Genomic DNA, 14,322 nt, shown 5'->3' with positions numbered 1-14,322 from the left:
TGCTCTTGTATCTCTTTAATAATCTTCAAAATAAATTATATATCATGTGCATTTATGTAACTAAATTCATTCAGATAAAAGCATAATATATCAAACATCTTTAAGACACGGGATCACTACAACACAGATGTGGCATACTGCCCTCAGCAGAAAATCATCCTACATTCTCTATAACGTTCAATCCTGAATGCTGATTTAACAAAGACAATTAAAATGTTTGTTAGATTTACTTGCTACTGTTAAGGGTTGATAGTGTGCTTATTTACAGGCTCTTTTTGGTATAAAGTTTTACATTGTTGGTAGATTTAAGTGCCAGATCTGCAGTTAAAGCTCCTCGGCCATCTGTAGCAGGGAGTTAATGGCAGCTTCCTTGTTTCCCTGTTGGGCCTCCAGAACGGTGCGGATCACCTCCTTGTCCAGGTTGGGGAACATGTCCTGAAGGGCTTTAAGGTCTTCTTCACCGCAGGGGACGCTCTGTGACGTTACGGCAGGCACAACTGGCATTCCCATGGACACCACACCTTGGTTATACATCCCAGGGACACCTACATTCACATTTGGACAAAAGAGAAGAATCTGATTAAGAGTGAAAGTACGTCTGGTGTATCGCCAGAGCGAATCTTAATGGTAACCTATCAGTAAAGACTGTATGCATGAAAGAGGCTTATATCTCCAATAATACGTCTTAGTGAGATGCTATTTAAATGCTTACTGTTATGATCAAAACATATAATGCAATGCAATACCATTATGAATGCCTGATGAACATATTTGAGAAAAAAATAATAATTCTGGATAATCAAAGTGAATCTAAGCTGCTTCAGTCCAGTAAGTGCTCATCTGGAAATATAAAGTTATTCTTGTGTTTACTTTATAAAAATCAGTGAAGATTTCACAACAAAAAGACAAATGAAACAAGCTGAAGGCAGACGGTTGTACAACTATACCAAAAGGCCTTTTACTTGCTAAAAAAAGCATGTGTCAGATTGAGAGAAATAGGCATTTCAGCTAAATTTTGATCTATGTTGATCATTTAGAGGCTTTAATAATTTGCATGCCAAATATGATACAGAAGGGTTAAACATAATGAAGGGCCCTAAAACTGCATTTATAGACACTTCCTGAAAATAAAGCCGTTGTCGATCGATTGCGTCATCCCTAGTTATCGTCACAGTGTTAAACAAACCTGCTATGGGCACGTATCCAACGCCCTGTTGATAAACTGTAGGCATCAGAACCACAGGCTGCTGCTGCATCATCATTCCTGCAGGTATCGACTTTGACAAAAAAAACAGGGAAAAGTTCATATAAGCTAACATGCTGTTTTTTTTCTGTGCTTTATAGTATTTTACAGAGCATGCAGTTTCTGAAGTTTCATGCACCAGGTCATTTACTGTCTGCATTGAAAGCTCTGCATGACACAACTGCAGGAAGTGAACAATTACAACTTTACGAGCAAAAACCAACAGCTTTATCTTTTCTCTCGTAACACCTGGTCAAGACACGGTGATTCTCGGTTCATGTGTCTAGAAGTATTTTGTGAGTGAGGACTTACAGCAAAGGACATGACAAGATTAATCATGCCTTCTTTGTCATCCCCCTGTCTCCCGCTCAAGCTGTACCACTCGTCCACGACGGTTCCCTCTCGCAGGTTCTCTGGGATCGTCACGTGTGTCCAAGCGATGCGGTCGTCCAAGGAAAACGCTCTCTGTCCAGCAACACAGAACAATCATCACTGAAGAGCACTTACTGCCAGAAAAGTCTCCATTACATGTCATCATTTTCAGAGTTTTGTTTGTGTTTGCTTGCTGAAGTTTTTAACTGTTTAATTTAAGATGACAGTGCAGTTACACAAATAAGTACTGTGTAATAGTATTAGCTACATTTACTTACTAAAGGGTTAACGTACGATATGATTTAGGGTTAGTTTCCGTGTTAAATCTCTACTTTATAGAGCATAAAATCAGTCATTGTTAATCAATGTGCTGCATAACGGTTCAAGACATCAATAAATAACATCATAAACAAAATAACAGACAAGAGCATCAACATACAATAAATCATCTATGATTCAAACCAGAGAAAACAGATTGTGTTGATATAAATCACATCTAACTACATTACCATAAAATAAAGTGTAAAAGCGACTATGACGTGACTAAAATATGAATAGTTTTTAATGAACTAAACTAGACTACATTGCCGAGACTTTTAGTTAAGTGAAATCTGACTAAGAAAAAGTAAAGGTTGACCGAATTTTAATAAAAAAGGACATATGACAAGACTAAATGGAAAAATATAAAAATGTATTTATTTTTTACACCCATTAAGATTGCTTCAAGGAATTTGTGTAAAAAAAAAAAGTTGCATTCAATATTTATAGCTTCGGATGAGAAAGACAGAAGACTGAAGTGGATAGATTGCAGTGACGCTTGCACCCTGAGCAAAACTGAAAGGGTTTTGTAAGTGATAAGAAGTAGTTTGAGTCTGACCTCATCGAATATCTCCAGGTAGAAGGAGTCGACCCCCGGCGGGGCGGTGCACTGGATGACTTTGTTCCAGCGAGGGTTCTTTGCTCCGTTGTGTGCGGTAGGAGTCTCATAGACGGCGTAGCCAAGTCGAATCCTGCAGTAAGGGTCCATGCGTGTCATCCCATAGTTCTTCGCAAGCTTCGCCTGTAAAGAAAAGTCTAAGATAATGCCTTGTAATGTAAAGGCCTGTGCATCTCCTTTCAAATATCCAGAATAATTATTATTACACACCTAAAGTCACAGATAAGACAATGAACCATTTATGTAGAAACACAATGTTTTTAACGGAAGTGCATTGCTCAAGTAACTGCACAATCAGAGTAGCAACCACAGAAAGATGTAAATAGAACCGAATAACTTGTCACCTGACGGTGTAATTATTATTATACTTTATATATTATTATACCTTCAACCAGGTTAGTCTCTGGAGAAAGCAAAATTATGGATAGAGGACTTGTTTCAAGTTGTATACACATTTTTATCAGCTCCCATTCACTGCAGAGCATCCATTGGAGATTGTAGCGTTGCATCAGTGTCTCATCAAACTCATCTACATCTTTGGCGTTCTGAGGGCGAGTTCATTTTCAGAACATTTGCGGGAATGCGTTCCCCGTCCACCATTAAAGCAGCACTGTGACGCACCTGTACCACGGTGATGCTGAGGCGGCCAGCTGTCGCTAGAGATCCTCCGAACTGCAGCTGTCGGGCCGCCTGGGCGTCGAGCTGCACCTGCTCCTGCTGCTGCGTCGGCCCGATTCTCAGGAAATCCTGAGGCAGCTCACCAATGCACACCTGAACAGAGAAGAACGACACGTCTGGGTTCTGTGCAGTCAATTATAATACTTCAGAATCACACTTTTGACATGTAATTACAGTCATGGTTTCTTTGATTAACTCAAGTGATTACTGACTGCACAAGTACATCTAATAACGGAGCTTTGGGTGGATGATTAATAAAGACAGACATTATTTCTTTAGATATTATAAAGAACATCCCTGGAGCAACATTTGCCTCCTGGTATGTAATTAAAACATTTGAATAAAGAGATTCTATAAAGTTTAAAAATGAATCTGCAAATAAATAATGCTAATAATTGAAAATATTAAGGTTGAACAGAACACTAAAAGCACAGCGCTGTTGAAAACCCTACATTTAATTATAAGCATGTTAATCTAATAATGCGATTGGTCTAAAATGTGGAATTTTTTTGGGGGGGGGGTTGGGAAAAACAGTCACAAACTCTTAAAAAATAAATAAATAAAAAGAGGGAATAAATTTCGCTTTAGAATTAATGGAAATTCCTTTTTTTTTTTTTTTACAGTGTATAATACCTTGTTTCACATTGAGAGGAAATGCCATATCTCTTGCTTCTTGTAACAACAAGGAAATTATATTTTACTAGTCTTTTAATAATTCCCAAAAGGACTCCATTCAGCTTGAATATGCAGCTATACATCTCACAGTAAACGCTTACAAAAAATATGCTGCCAATTTAAAATATATTAAAGTGTAATAAATAAACAAATAACATAAAATTACAAATAATTTATAAAAAAAACATTATGCAATTCTAATTTAAAAAAAAAAAAATTTTTAACTGAGTTTGACAGCCCTGATTTACAGTATTTGTTTGTTATTGCCCCCGTGTGGACTCTTTACTATTTGATATTTCCTAAAGATGAACAAAACACGGTTGAACATGCTACTGTTTTCGGCCTAACGTTAATACAATACTGATATATCTGTCTGTCACGATTCGGTTGTTATGTGTTCCCAAATTTACGACAAAGAACAACGTTCAAGTAAATGAGGAAATGAATCTAGTGTTGACCTGTTTTTAGAAACTTAAGTCTATGGTGTTGACGCGCACACAAACGGCATCAAACATTGTGTTGTTCAGATCCCACTTGATCTGTAACATCTATAACGTTAGATGAATATTGGTGCGTTTGTGACTCTGTTCTGCGCGACTTCCTATGTTTGTTTTTATTTGGAAAAATCATTCTTATGCTACTAGAGCAAGCTAGCATTAGACTGTATTAAACCCCCTCTCACCTGTCCCCGCTGCGTGATTATTGTTGTCGCCATTCCGAGGTTATTAGATGTCGGACAAGGCCTGACTTATTTCCCAAATTTCCCAAAACAAAATGCAGGAATAATTACGTCAGAATGCAGCGATCTCTAACGATATGTAGCAGCGAAGATCACTTCCGGAAATAAGCAACCACCCTCTCAGACTCCGCCCCCTTCCGAACTTCAGAATAAAAGTCTCTTCGGCGTGAAAATACACAGAAATAAATAAATGAATGAATAAAATGTTGTTGTGTTATATTTGTACTTTCCAGAGCAATAGCTAATTTATTTTCATGGTCTATTTACTAGATGAATGCTAAATAATCTATTGAGGTACAGTTTTGTTCATAAAAGTACCTAAATGTGTTTAGAATACATGAGAGTGATTGAAGAGTAACACAAATCATAGAGGATTTACAATAAAGTAATTAAAAGTACACTATTAGCATATTAGTTGAGGATTTTATTCAGGACCAGTAAGGAGAACATCAATATTTCACCATTAAAAACCACCATGTGAAATTAGGAGTAAGTACATTGCATTACTCATAGCTCCGAAATGGAAAAGTAGAGCATTTGTGGCAATTTTAAACACACACTTTGGAAGGATGTATACAACTGTTACCCCCATTTCGTATGAAATCGTTTAATTCTAGAAGAAGAAAAAAGATCTAATTTGTGTATATAATATTAAAATAAGTTATTTTTATACATCAATTCAGATATTTAAAAATACCACCCCATCTTAAAGCTTTTAAAATTATAAAATGTTATTATTATTATTATTTTTGTAAATATAAAACAGAACTGATCTACTTTAGACTGATCTACGTTTTTGTTGTTGCGTGACTTAAGTCTGCACTGGACAGGTATCTCATCAATAATAATTTGCCCGTTTTGTTGTATTGTAATAAAAAAAAATGAAAATTAAAACACCTTTTGCTTTAATTTCAAATGTCTGATGCCCAGGAAGGTGAGTCTTAAGCATGACATCTGCACGTATTTTGTATTTTTTGTTACAATTTACAATTCGAGGATATTATTACCATACAGTAGGAAAATGTATATGATTAATATGAAACCGCTCCATTATTATTATTTTTTTATTCCTGCATATGATGCTATAAGCATTAATATGATTGTTGCCCTTCATATCTCATCGTAAGATCTGATTTTAAGCAGTTTTATGATTTTGCAGATGGGTGAGTATATCTCTTTAAGAAATCTCACGCGGAACCCGGAAGTTGTACTCATGCCCAGTGCAGAGCATCTTCGCCGCGAAATGTTATTGTTGTCATACAATAACTAATGTTCATTTGCACTGTTCCTCTTCCTTAACACCTGAACCATGAACAGGTCACAACCCAAACGCTCCAAAATATTAAGAATGGCTCTCTCGGACTCCACTCGGTCGGGAAAAGACGAGTCCTTTATCCTGAGAGCGACTAAGATTGCTGTGGTTGTGGCTCTTTACTGGTTCATCTCGATTTCTATGGTTTTCCTGAACAACTTCCTGTTAGACAGCAAGGAGCTGGACGCGCCGGTCTTCATCACTTTTTTCCAGTGTGTTGTTAGCGTTATATTGTGTTGGATCTTGCACTTTCTCTCTAAGTTATGTCCTGGATTCGTGGATTTCCCGTCTTTGAAATTCAACTTGAGAGTGTCCAGAGAGATCATGCCGCTGACCGTCGTGTTTATCTGCATGATCACATTCAACAACTTGTGCCTGAAGTACGTGGGAGTTGCCTTCTACACCGTTGGCCGGTCGCTCACCACCGTGTTTAACGTGGTTCTATCCTACGCGGTTCTGAAGCAGACCACGTCCTTCTACGCGGTGCTGAGTTGCGGAGTCATTCTCGGTGAGAGGAACCGGCCAATTAAAGGGACAGTTCACGACAAAATAAACATTCTGTCATTTACTCGTTCTTGTGTGGTTCCAAACCTCTATGAGTTGCTTTCTTCTGCGGAACACATTAGAAGATATTTTGAAGAATGTTGGTTAACGCAACAGTTGTCGGTACCCATTGACTTACATAGTGTGGAACAAAATACTATGAAAGCCAATGGCTACCGTCAGGTCTTTGGTTACCCACGTTCTTCTGTAACTCTATAGTTCTCCCTGATAGCACACGCACGTCACAGAGACATCTATTTGACGTATGCATTTTCACATTTATTTTAGTTTTTTTTCTCGTCTGCAATTTGTCAGTAGGATGTTTCAAATCAGATGGCGAATAGACTTTTCGAAGACATATTTAAGATGTTTATGATATGAAACTAAATGCTTTCTAACTAAATGCTTTAATGCTTTCTGGATGAAGAGATCTTTAACAGACATATTGCGGACATACGTGTGCTGTCTGGGATAATTCTTTGATTTTAGTCCAACAACAAAAAGTGCACTGTGCAGTAAACATTTAGCATAAACAATCATTTAAAAAAATATAGAATAAAATATCGTTCCTGATGTGAACGGGCCTTTATTTTTCCTAATTGCAATTTAAAACCGCAGATGATTTATTTTTTTCCAGCTAATGAACAGTTAAAACTTTGACAACCAATCACAATCCATACACTTTTAACGAGTTTGAGCATATAATGATATAACTGCAGCACAGGCTTAGAATAAACAAAGCATTACCGTCCATTGGTGTGAATTCTAATGTAGTTATAGTTATCTTGGTTGCACTTATTTTACAGTATGTGCACTTACTACCTAATTAAGTTCTGTATGTACATGGGTTAAGCTTAGCTGTAGAGGTTGCTCTTTATTTTAGAGAATGTGCACTTACAGGTGCATCTCAATAAATTAGAAAGTCGTGGAAAAGTTGAAGTGAAACTTGTGTTTTAAATCATTTCAGTGCACACAGACTGTTTTAAGTCTTTGGTTCTTTTAATTATAATGATTTTGGCTCACATTTAACAAAAACCCACCAATTCAATATCTCAACAAATTAGAATACTTAAAAAAAAAATTGAATTGTTGGCCTTCTGGAAAGTGTGTTCATTTACTGTACATGTACTCAATACTTGGTAGGGGCTCCTTTTGCTTTAATTACTGCCTCAATTCGGCGTGTCGTGGAGGTGATCAGTTTGTGGCACTGCTGAGGAGGTCTGGAAGCCCAGGTTTCTTTGACAGTGGCCTTCAGCTCATCTGCATTTTTTTGGTCTCTTGTTTCTAATTTTTCTCTTGACAATAGCCCATAGATTCTCTCTGGGGTTCAGGTCTGGTGAGTTTGCTGGCCAGTCAAGCACACTAACACCATGGTCATTTAACCAACTTTTGGTGCTTTTGGCAGTGTGGACAGGTGCCAGATCCTGCTGGAAAATGAAATCAGCATCTTCAGAAAGCTGTTCAGCAGAAGGAAGCATGAAGTGCTCCAGAATTTATTGCTAAATGGGTGCAATGACTTTGGTTTTCAAAAAACACAATGGACCAACAACAGAAGATGACATTGAACCCAAATCACAGACTGTGGAAACTTAACACTGGACTTCAGGATACTTGGGCTTTGAGCTTCTTCACCCTTCCTCTAGACTCTAGGACCTTGGTTTCCAAATTAAATACATAACTTGCTCTCATCTGAAAAGAGGACTTTGGTCCACTGTGCAACAGTCCAGTTCTTCTTCTCCTTAGCTCAGGTAGGACACGTCTGATGTTGTCTGTGTTTCAGCAAATTCCTTCACACGTCTATGTGTGGTGGCTAGTGATGCCTTGATCCCAGCCTCCGTCCATTCCTTGTGAAGTTCACTCAAAATCTTGAATTAATTTTGCTTGGCAATCCTCATAAGGCTGCAGTTCTCTCGGTTGGTTGTGGTTTTCTTCCACACTTTTTCCTTCCACTCAACTTTCTGTTAACATGCTTGGATACAGCACTCTGTGAACAGCCTGCTTCTATGCCAATGAATGTTTGTGGCTTACCCTCCTTGTGAAGGGTGTCAGTTCTGGACAACTGTCAGATCAGCAGTCTTCCTCATGATTGTGTAGCCTAGTGAACCAAACTGAGAGACCATCTTGAAGGCTCAGGAAACCTTTGCAGGTGTCTTGAGTTGATTCGCTGATGTCTCCATATTCTAATTTGTTGAAATGTGAATTGGTGGGTTTTTGTTAAATATGAGCCAAAATCATCACAATTAAAAGAACAAAAGACTTAAACTACTTCAGTCTGTGTGCATTGAATTTTTCACAATTTGAGTTGAATTACTGAAATAAACTTATCAGTAAAGTAAATAGTTGTTGTTTTGTAAACCAGGAACTAGATTTTTGTGATCCCATCACGGTGATTATGAAGATCCCGTTCATCAACACAGTGGAGCCTGGAAGTGATATGCTTACAGTTTATGCTTTGTTTTTGTTTGTTTGTTTGCCTCCAGGTGGATTCTGGCTGGGTGTGGACCAAGAATCTATTGCAGGTTCCCTTTCTTGGACCGGTGTCTTTTTCGGCGTAATTGCTAGTCTTTGTGTATCTCTCAATGCCATCTACACAAAAAAAGTGATGCCGGTGGTAGATGGAAATATCTGGAAGCTCTCCTACTACAACAACCTCAATGCCAGTGTACTTTTCATTCCACTTATTGTCATTTTAGGCGAACTGAAAAGCGTGTTGGAGTTTAACCGACTGACACACTTACATTTTTGGGGCATGATGATTGTGGGTGGAGTCTTTGGCTTTGCCATCGGTTACGTGACCGGACTTCAGATCAAATGCACGAGTCCATTGACACACAATGTGTCTGGCACAGCCAAATCCTGCGCACAGACCGTGCTGGCAGTCATCTACTCTGCCTCCAGTAAGAGTAAGCTCTGGTGGACAAGCAATATGATGGTGCTGGTGGGATCCTTCGCCTACACCTGGGTCAGAGGAGTCGAGATGAAGAAAGTTCAAGTGCCTCCGGAAACACAAGCCACAAACACTCTGAAAACTAAAGAGGGTTTAGCGGTGTGAAAGTAAATTTTAGAATAAATAGAGACTGATTAGCAGGTCTATATATAGGCTACATGTGTATATTTATATGAACATTTGAATGTTTGATGTATATACATGTATTTTCTAGTGTAAATGATCATTATTAAAACCCGTTTTTAAGGGGACATATGATGTGATTTCAATTTTTCCTTTTCGCTTTGGAGTGTTTCAAGCTCTTGGTGCATGAAGATCTGTAAAGTTGCAAAGACTAAAGTCTCAAATCCAAAGAGATATTCTTTATAAAAGTTAAGACTTGTCCAGACCCCCCGAAACGGCTCGTTCTAAAATGCCCCCACATCTCTACATCACTATGTGGGAAGATTTGCAGAACGCTGCTCAAAGAAACAAGGTGTAGCTTTAATAGTTCTCTCTTACACTATTAAAAAACAATCAATACAATAGTTTTTTTATAGTATTATTTATGCATTATTATGTTTTTATTTTATTATTTTGAATAAGCTTTGATTGTTATTTTTTAAGTTTTCTTTTAAACTTATTTATTATTTTGCAAATTTGTTATGTGTTAGGAGTCTTATTAGTTTTTTAAGCCGATTACTATTTTCAGTGCTTATAGAAAAGAATCACCCCCCTTTGAAATTATTGCATTTTGTTTCTTTGCAGCCTGAAATTAAGACGGACAAAGTTTTATATATATTTTTTTACGTGGTGCACACATTAAATCCAAGTGAAAGATAAAACACCAACATCACAGAATAAAAAAAAAAAAAAAAAAAAAACAATCACTGAGGTGGAAAAAGAATCAGCCCTCATAAAAAATGACTTGTAATCACCTTCTCAATGGCACACAAAGCCATTTATCTTGTGGTTATTCTGATCAGTTCAGCATAAAAAGTGCTTTTCTGGAGTGTTTCACACCTAGGTAGTGCAACTGAAGCAAACAAGCAGCTACGAGTGGCAAGGCACTGTCAAAAGATCTGTGGGATAAAGTTGTGGACAGGCACAAGTCAGGAGATGGAGACAAGAACATTCCAGAAGCAGCTGCAGGACTTCATGACAAAGAGTGCTCATTGTGTGCATGAGGAAAATCTGCTGCACTCTGCCAGAAAGTTGTCAATGGGAAGAAGGTCTACTTTCCAACACAACAATGAGTCCAAGCACACAGCAAAACTGAGCACAGAGTGGTTAAAGGAGAAAAGCTGAATGTTGTTGTATGATCTAGTCAGAGCCCAGACTGAAAGCCTACTGAAAATCTGTGGAATGACTTGAAGACTGAAGTCCACAAACACTCGCCTTCACATTTAACTGAACTTGAGTGAGCAAATATTGCAAAGTTTAGATGTGCAAAGTAAGTAGAAACAAATCCCAGACGATTAAAGGCTGTAATTAAAGCAAAAGCTGCTTCAGTGATTCCTTTTCCAACTCACTGGTTCTGTTTTATTAATTATTATTATCATTTTTTTTTTCTGAAATGTTGGTGATTTATTTTTCACTTGGTAAATGCAGTAAATACAGCTGGATAAAACAAAAACTGTATCCTTCTTAATGTCAGGCTGCAAAGCAATGAAATGTGATTATTTTAAAGGGTCGATTCTTCCCACTGTAGGTTTAATTAATTTTTATTGCCTTTTTAAGTCAGTAATTTTTGTAGGCTTCTTCAACTTATTTCAGTTAGTTACCAAGGCAACATTTCTAATGAATCTTTTTTTTTTTTTTTTTCACTTTCTTTTCGGTACCTTCTTTTCAGCATAAATCGATCATTGTCACGTGACTTGGCAGATATGCTATTTACATGCATTAATTAGAAAAAGGGTCAGCAAAAAAAGATATATAAATTTGTTTTAGCATTTTAAACGTGTGTGTGTGCGCGTCTGTGTGTGTGTGTGTGTGTGTGTGTACTTGCATTGTGTTTTGGATTTTTATTTGTTTTACAGACTTACTGAATAACGACCCTGGTCTTGTTCTACTGATTTTGTCTTTAGGATTCACAGTTATTTAAACATTGCTGTTTCATCCTATTATCAGCGAATCATACCTCATGTACTCTGAACATGAAAAGAAAAGTTTCAAAGTCTCAAAATACTTGCAACAGTGCTATCTGGTGGTTATAAATGTTACTAGGACAGAACATGACGTGTGGTGTCCCATACTCTGAATTTGTGCTCTGCATTCAACCCATTCAAGTGCACACAGACATTTCAGGGGTTCGGTGCCCTGCTCAAGGGTCTCACCTCAGTCCTGGTTTTGAGGGTGGAAGAGAGCACTAGTCCATCCACTTACAATCTCTGTCAGTACCGAGACTCGAATCTGTGACCTCTGGGTTACAAATCCGACTCTCTTACCATCAGTCCACAAATGGAGGTGGATAGACCTGTTTTGAGGGAATGCTTCGCAGGTTTGTGGATCCACTGCACGTGTCAGAGCCTGTGAATCAGCATGAGTGCAACCAATTATGCAAGGACACTAGACCTCTTTCAAAATGTGCGTCTGCATGAGTTCAGCAAATTGCAAAACTTCAGGCGGTTAAACATCAGCTCACACTGTAAAAAACAACAACAACAACCTTTAATGTTCTGCTGTGTTCGGCATTTAAAAGATTTGCTGCTGTGCTGACGAGAAGAGCTTCACTCATTGAGCAATAGCTGTACTTCTGTATCTTCTGACGTGTAGCTGTTTTGATAACATTCAAGAGTTAATAATACTCACTTTTTTTTACCTTATTAGTAGTTTAATGCATGTTAGGTAAGACAAATGTAAAACCGTGTATTGTCAACCTGTGCTAAATGTTTGCTAAATGTATGCTGCACACACAGATTGCCGTCAAAACTCTCTGCAGTTAGATCCTATGAATTATACACTGAAGCTTTGTCCTTTACGTTTTTTTTTCTGCAATATGCATACTTTAAGACAAGATTGATCAAGTAAGGGACAAGATCGAGCAGGTCTTTCTTGCACTGCATCAGCCAAGCACATAAAATGCTGAGGTATATTCAAAGCATATAGTTGCTTTATGTACGCTTTCTAGACTGTATATTTATTTTTACAGACTGTAAAATATATAGAGACTATAAAACTAGCAAGACACAAATTGTTAGTGTAAAAACTCATTTATTGGTTAACTGTACAGTAGCTACAATAAATACCTTACCATATATACAGTAATAAAGTCACTTTTCTTTCTCTTGTGTTATTTTACTTTAAAATACTGTGTTTTAGTGAAAACTATGCTTATTACCCGTTAATGGTGGGAAACAATAAAAGGGCATTCCCAGAAGTAGCATGTGACACATCACATATGATTATATTTTGTATAATTTTTATTGATTATTTTAATATTGAATGTGAGTTGCCTTTAATGTTGTTTTATCTTTATGTACAGTATAGTGCATGGACAGGCCACTTACAGCCATGAACTCCTGAACAACCTGTGATTTTACAGTGGCTATCAGTACATTTGGGTGTAAACAATAATAATAATTGAACTGAAATATACAGTTATATGCTGTAAAATATGATCCCGTCAAATAGTTTCTGTTCAAGCGGCTCTCCTGTGATATTTGAGTGTCACGTGACTGGCAGAAAGCGAGAAAAGTACTTTACTCCATCAACCCTCGGTTATTCTTAATCGGTGCGCGTGACAGACCTCCGACAGGAGAGGGCGAGATTTCATCAAAATCAGTCAACAGGTGAGACAGCGCGTACAAAATCGGAGTGTGCTCGTGGGACGCCGCCTTTATCCGGAGCATGTCGCTCTCTCCCTCTAGTGAAACTAATGGACCGCCTTCACGCGCCTCCAGCTCCAGAAACAGGGAGAGATTGCTTCACACACGCACTTCAGCCTCCTCCGCGTTCGCGTGTGCGCGCTCCCGCTAATTCTCCAACCCTGGGGGATCGAAGAGGAAGACACTTGTGGCACAGAGTGATGAAGAGCAGCTGCTTGTATTCACCACACAGTGAAACCATTCAGATTTACTGAGCGCTGCACTCGGATCTCCAAAGTTTCAAAGAGCCGACCGATGTGGACAGATGTGCTGATCCCGATCTGAATGTTCTTCAGTCCATCATCAAGGTGAGCGAGTCTAATTGGACATCGGTGCGCGCGCGCAGCGCACTGCGCTTATTTGGGGGTCTGAACTCATTCGTGTTATTACGCATTATGCAATATCAGGTATGTAAGCACAGAGCCGGACTGAAACGCGTTTATCTGTGAGAGAAAGAGAGAGAAACTCCTCTCACACCATGAGGCTATTTTAGTTAAATACTTGACACTTCTAGTGTGCGTTTGCGAATTTTCCGTAAGCTCGCCTCTTCTTTACACCCAGAGTGTGGTGCAATGCTGACAAAGCGTCTAAGCTGTTCTGATCTTAAAGGAATGCTTCACCCTCCCAAAAAAATCAGTCATCATTTACTCATCTTTATATTATTCCAAACCAGTATGCTTTGTTTCTTCTATGGAACATCCTATTTCAATGAAAGTCAATGGAGTAGACAGTAGTTTTTGGAAATGTGAATAATGGTGAATAAATGATCATACAATTCTAATTTTCATGTGAACTAGCAATTTAAGCATTAACCATACAATTAATTTTTTTTAAGGGAGCACAAAGTCTATGTTAATGTCTGTTAAACTATTTAATATACTGGATGTGAATTACACATTTCCCAATTGGGGGTGGGGGGGATGTTGATGTGGATCAATGATGATTCAGAAAGAAAACCCTCCGGGAGCTTGCTGTTGTCATTCATGCACATCTGATTGACACATAAACCACACACTCTTATTTTAGTGTTG

The 14,322-nt window shown here is 38.1% G+C and overlaps 3 protein-coding genes across 5 annotated transcripts in view; 2 read left to right on the top strand and 1 right to left on the bottom strand.

Moving 5' to 3' along the window:
- LOC113051729 (toll-interacting protein-like) lies at positions 1-4,764 on the bottom strand. 2 transcript variants are annotated; one of them, XM_026215720.1, is made up of 6 exons: positions 4,588-4,764; positions 3,174-3,323; positions 2,493-2,675; positions 1,556-1,708; positions 1,187-1,277; positions 1-545 (listed from the first exon to the last, which is right to left on the bottom strand). In XM_026215720.1, exons 1-6 carry the CDS (start codon positions 4,618-4,620, stop codon positions 325-327), a joined length of 831 nt encoding a protein of 276 aa, XP_026071505.1. In that variant the 5' UTR covers positions 4,621-4,764; the 3' UTR covers positions 1-324. The 2 variants fall into 2 exon arrangements, with proteins under 2 accessions (XP_026071505.1, XP_026071506.1); XM_026215721.1 differs by having other exon boundaries at positions 43-545; positions 4,696-4,717.
- A 571-nt stretch (positions 4,765-5,335) lies between these two features.
- LOC113051727 (GDP-fucose transporter 1-like) lies at positions 5,336-9,694 on the top strand. Its single transcript, XM_026215719.1, has 2 exons — positions 5,336-6,464; positions 8,980-9,694. Exons 1-2 carry the CDS (start codon positions 5,954-5,956, stop codon positions 9,549-9,551), a joined length of 1,083 nt encoding a protein of 360 aa, XP_026071504.1. The 5' UTR covers positions 5,336-5,953; the 3' UTR covers positions 9,552-9,694.
- Positions 9,695-13,176: 3,482 nt separating this feature from the next.
- Positions 13,177-14,322, top strand: part of LOC113051726 (RAS guanyl-releasing protein 2-like) — a 28,312-nt gene continuing 27,166 nt past the window's right edge. Inside the window, exon 1 of one of the 2 annotated variants that reach the window (XM_026215718.1) lies at positions 13,177-13,599. The gene's annotated coding sequence lies outside the window, so the exon portion shown is untranslated. The remainder of the gene's footprint in view (positions 13,600-14,322) is intronic. The other variant, XM_026215717.1, reaches the window with a different exon arrangement.

The sequence above is a fragment of the Carassius auratus genome, chromosome 32 (genome assembly GCF_003368295.1).
Source record: "Carassius auratus strain Wakin chromosome 32, ASM336829v1, whole genome shotgun sequence".
NCBI lineage: Eukaryota > Metazoa > Chordata > Actinopteri > Cypriniformes > Cyprinidae > Carassius > Carassius auratus.
This window is presented reverse-complemented; position numbering and strand designations above follow the sequence as displayed.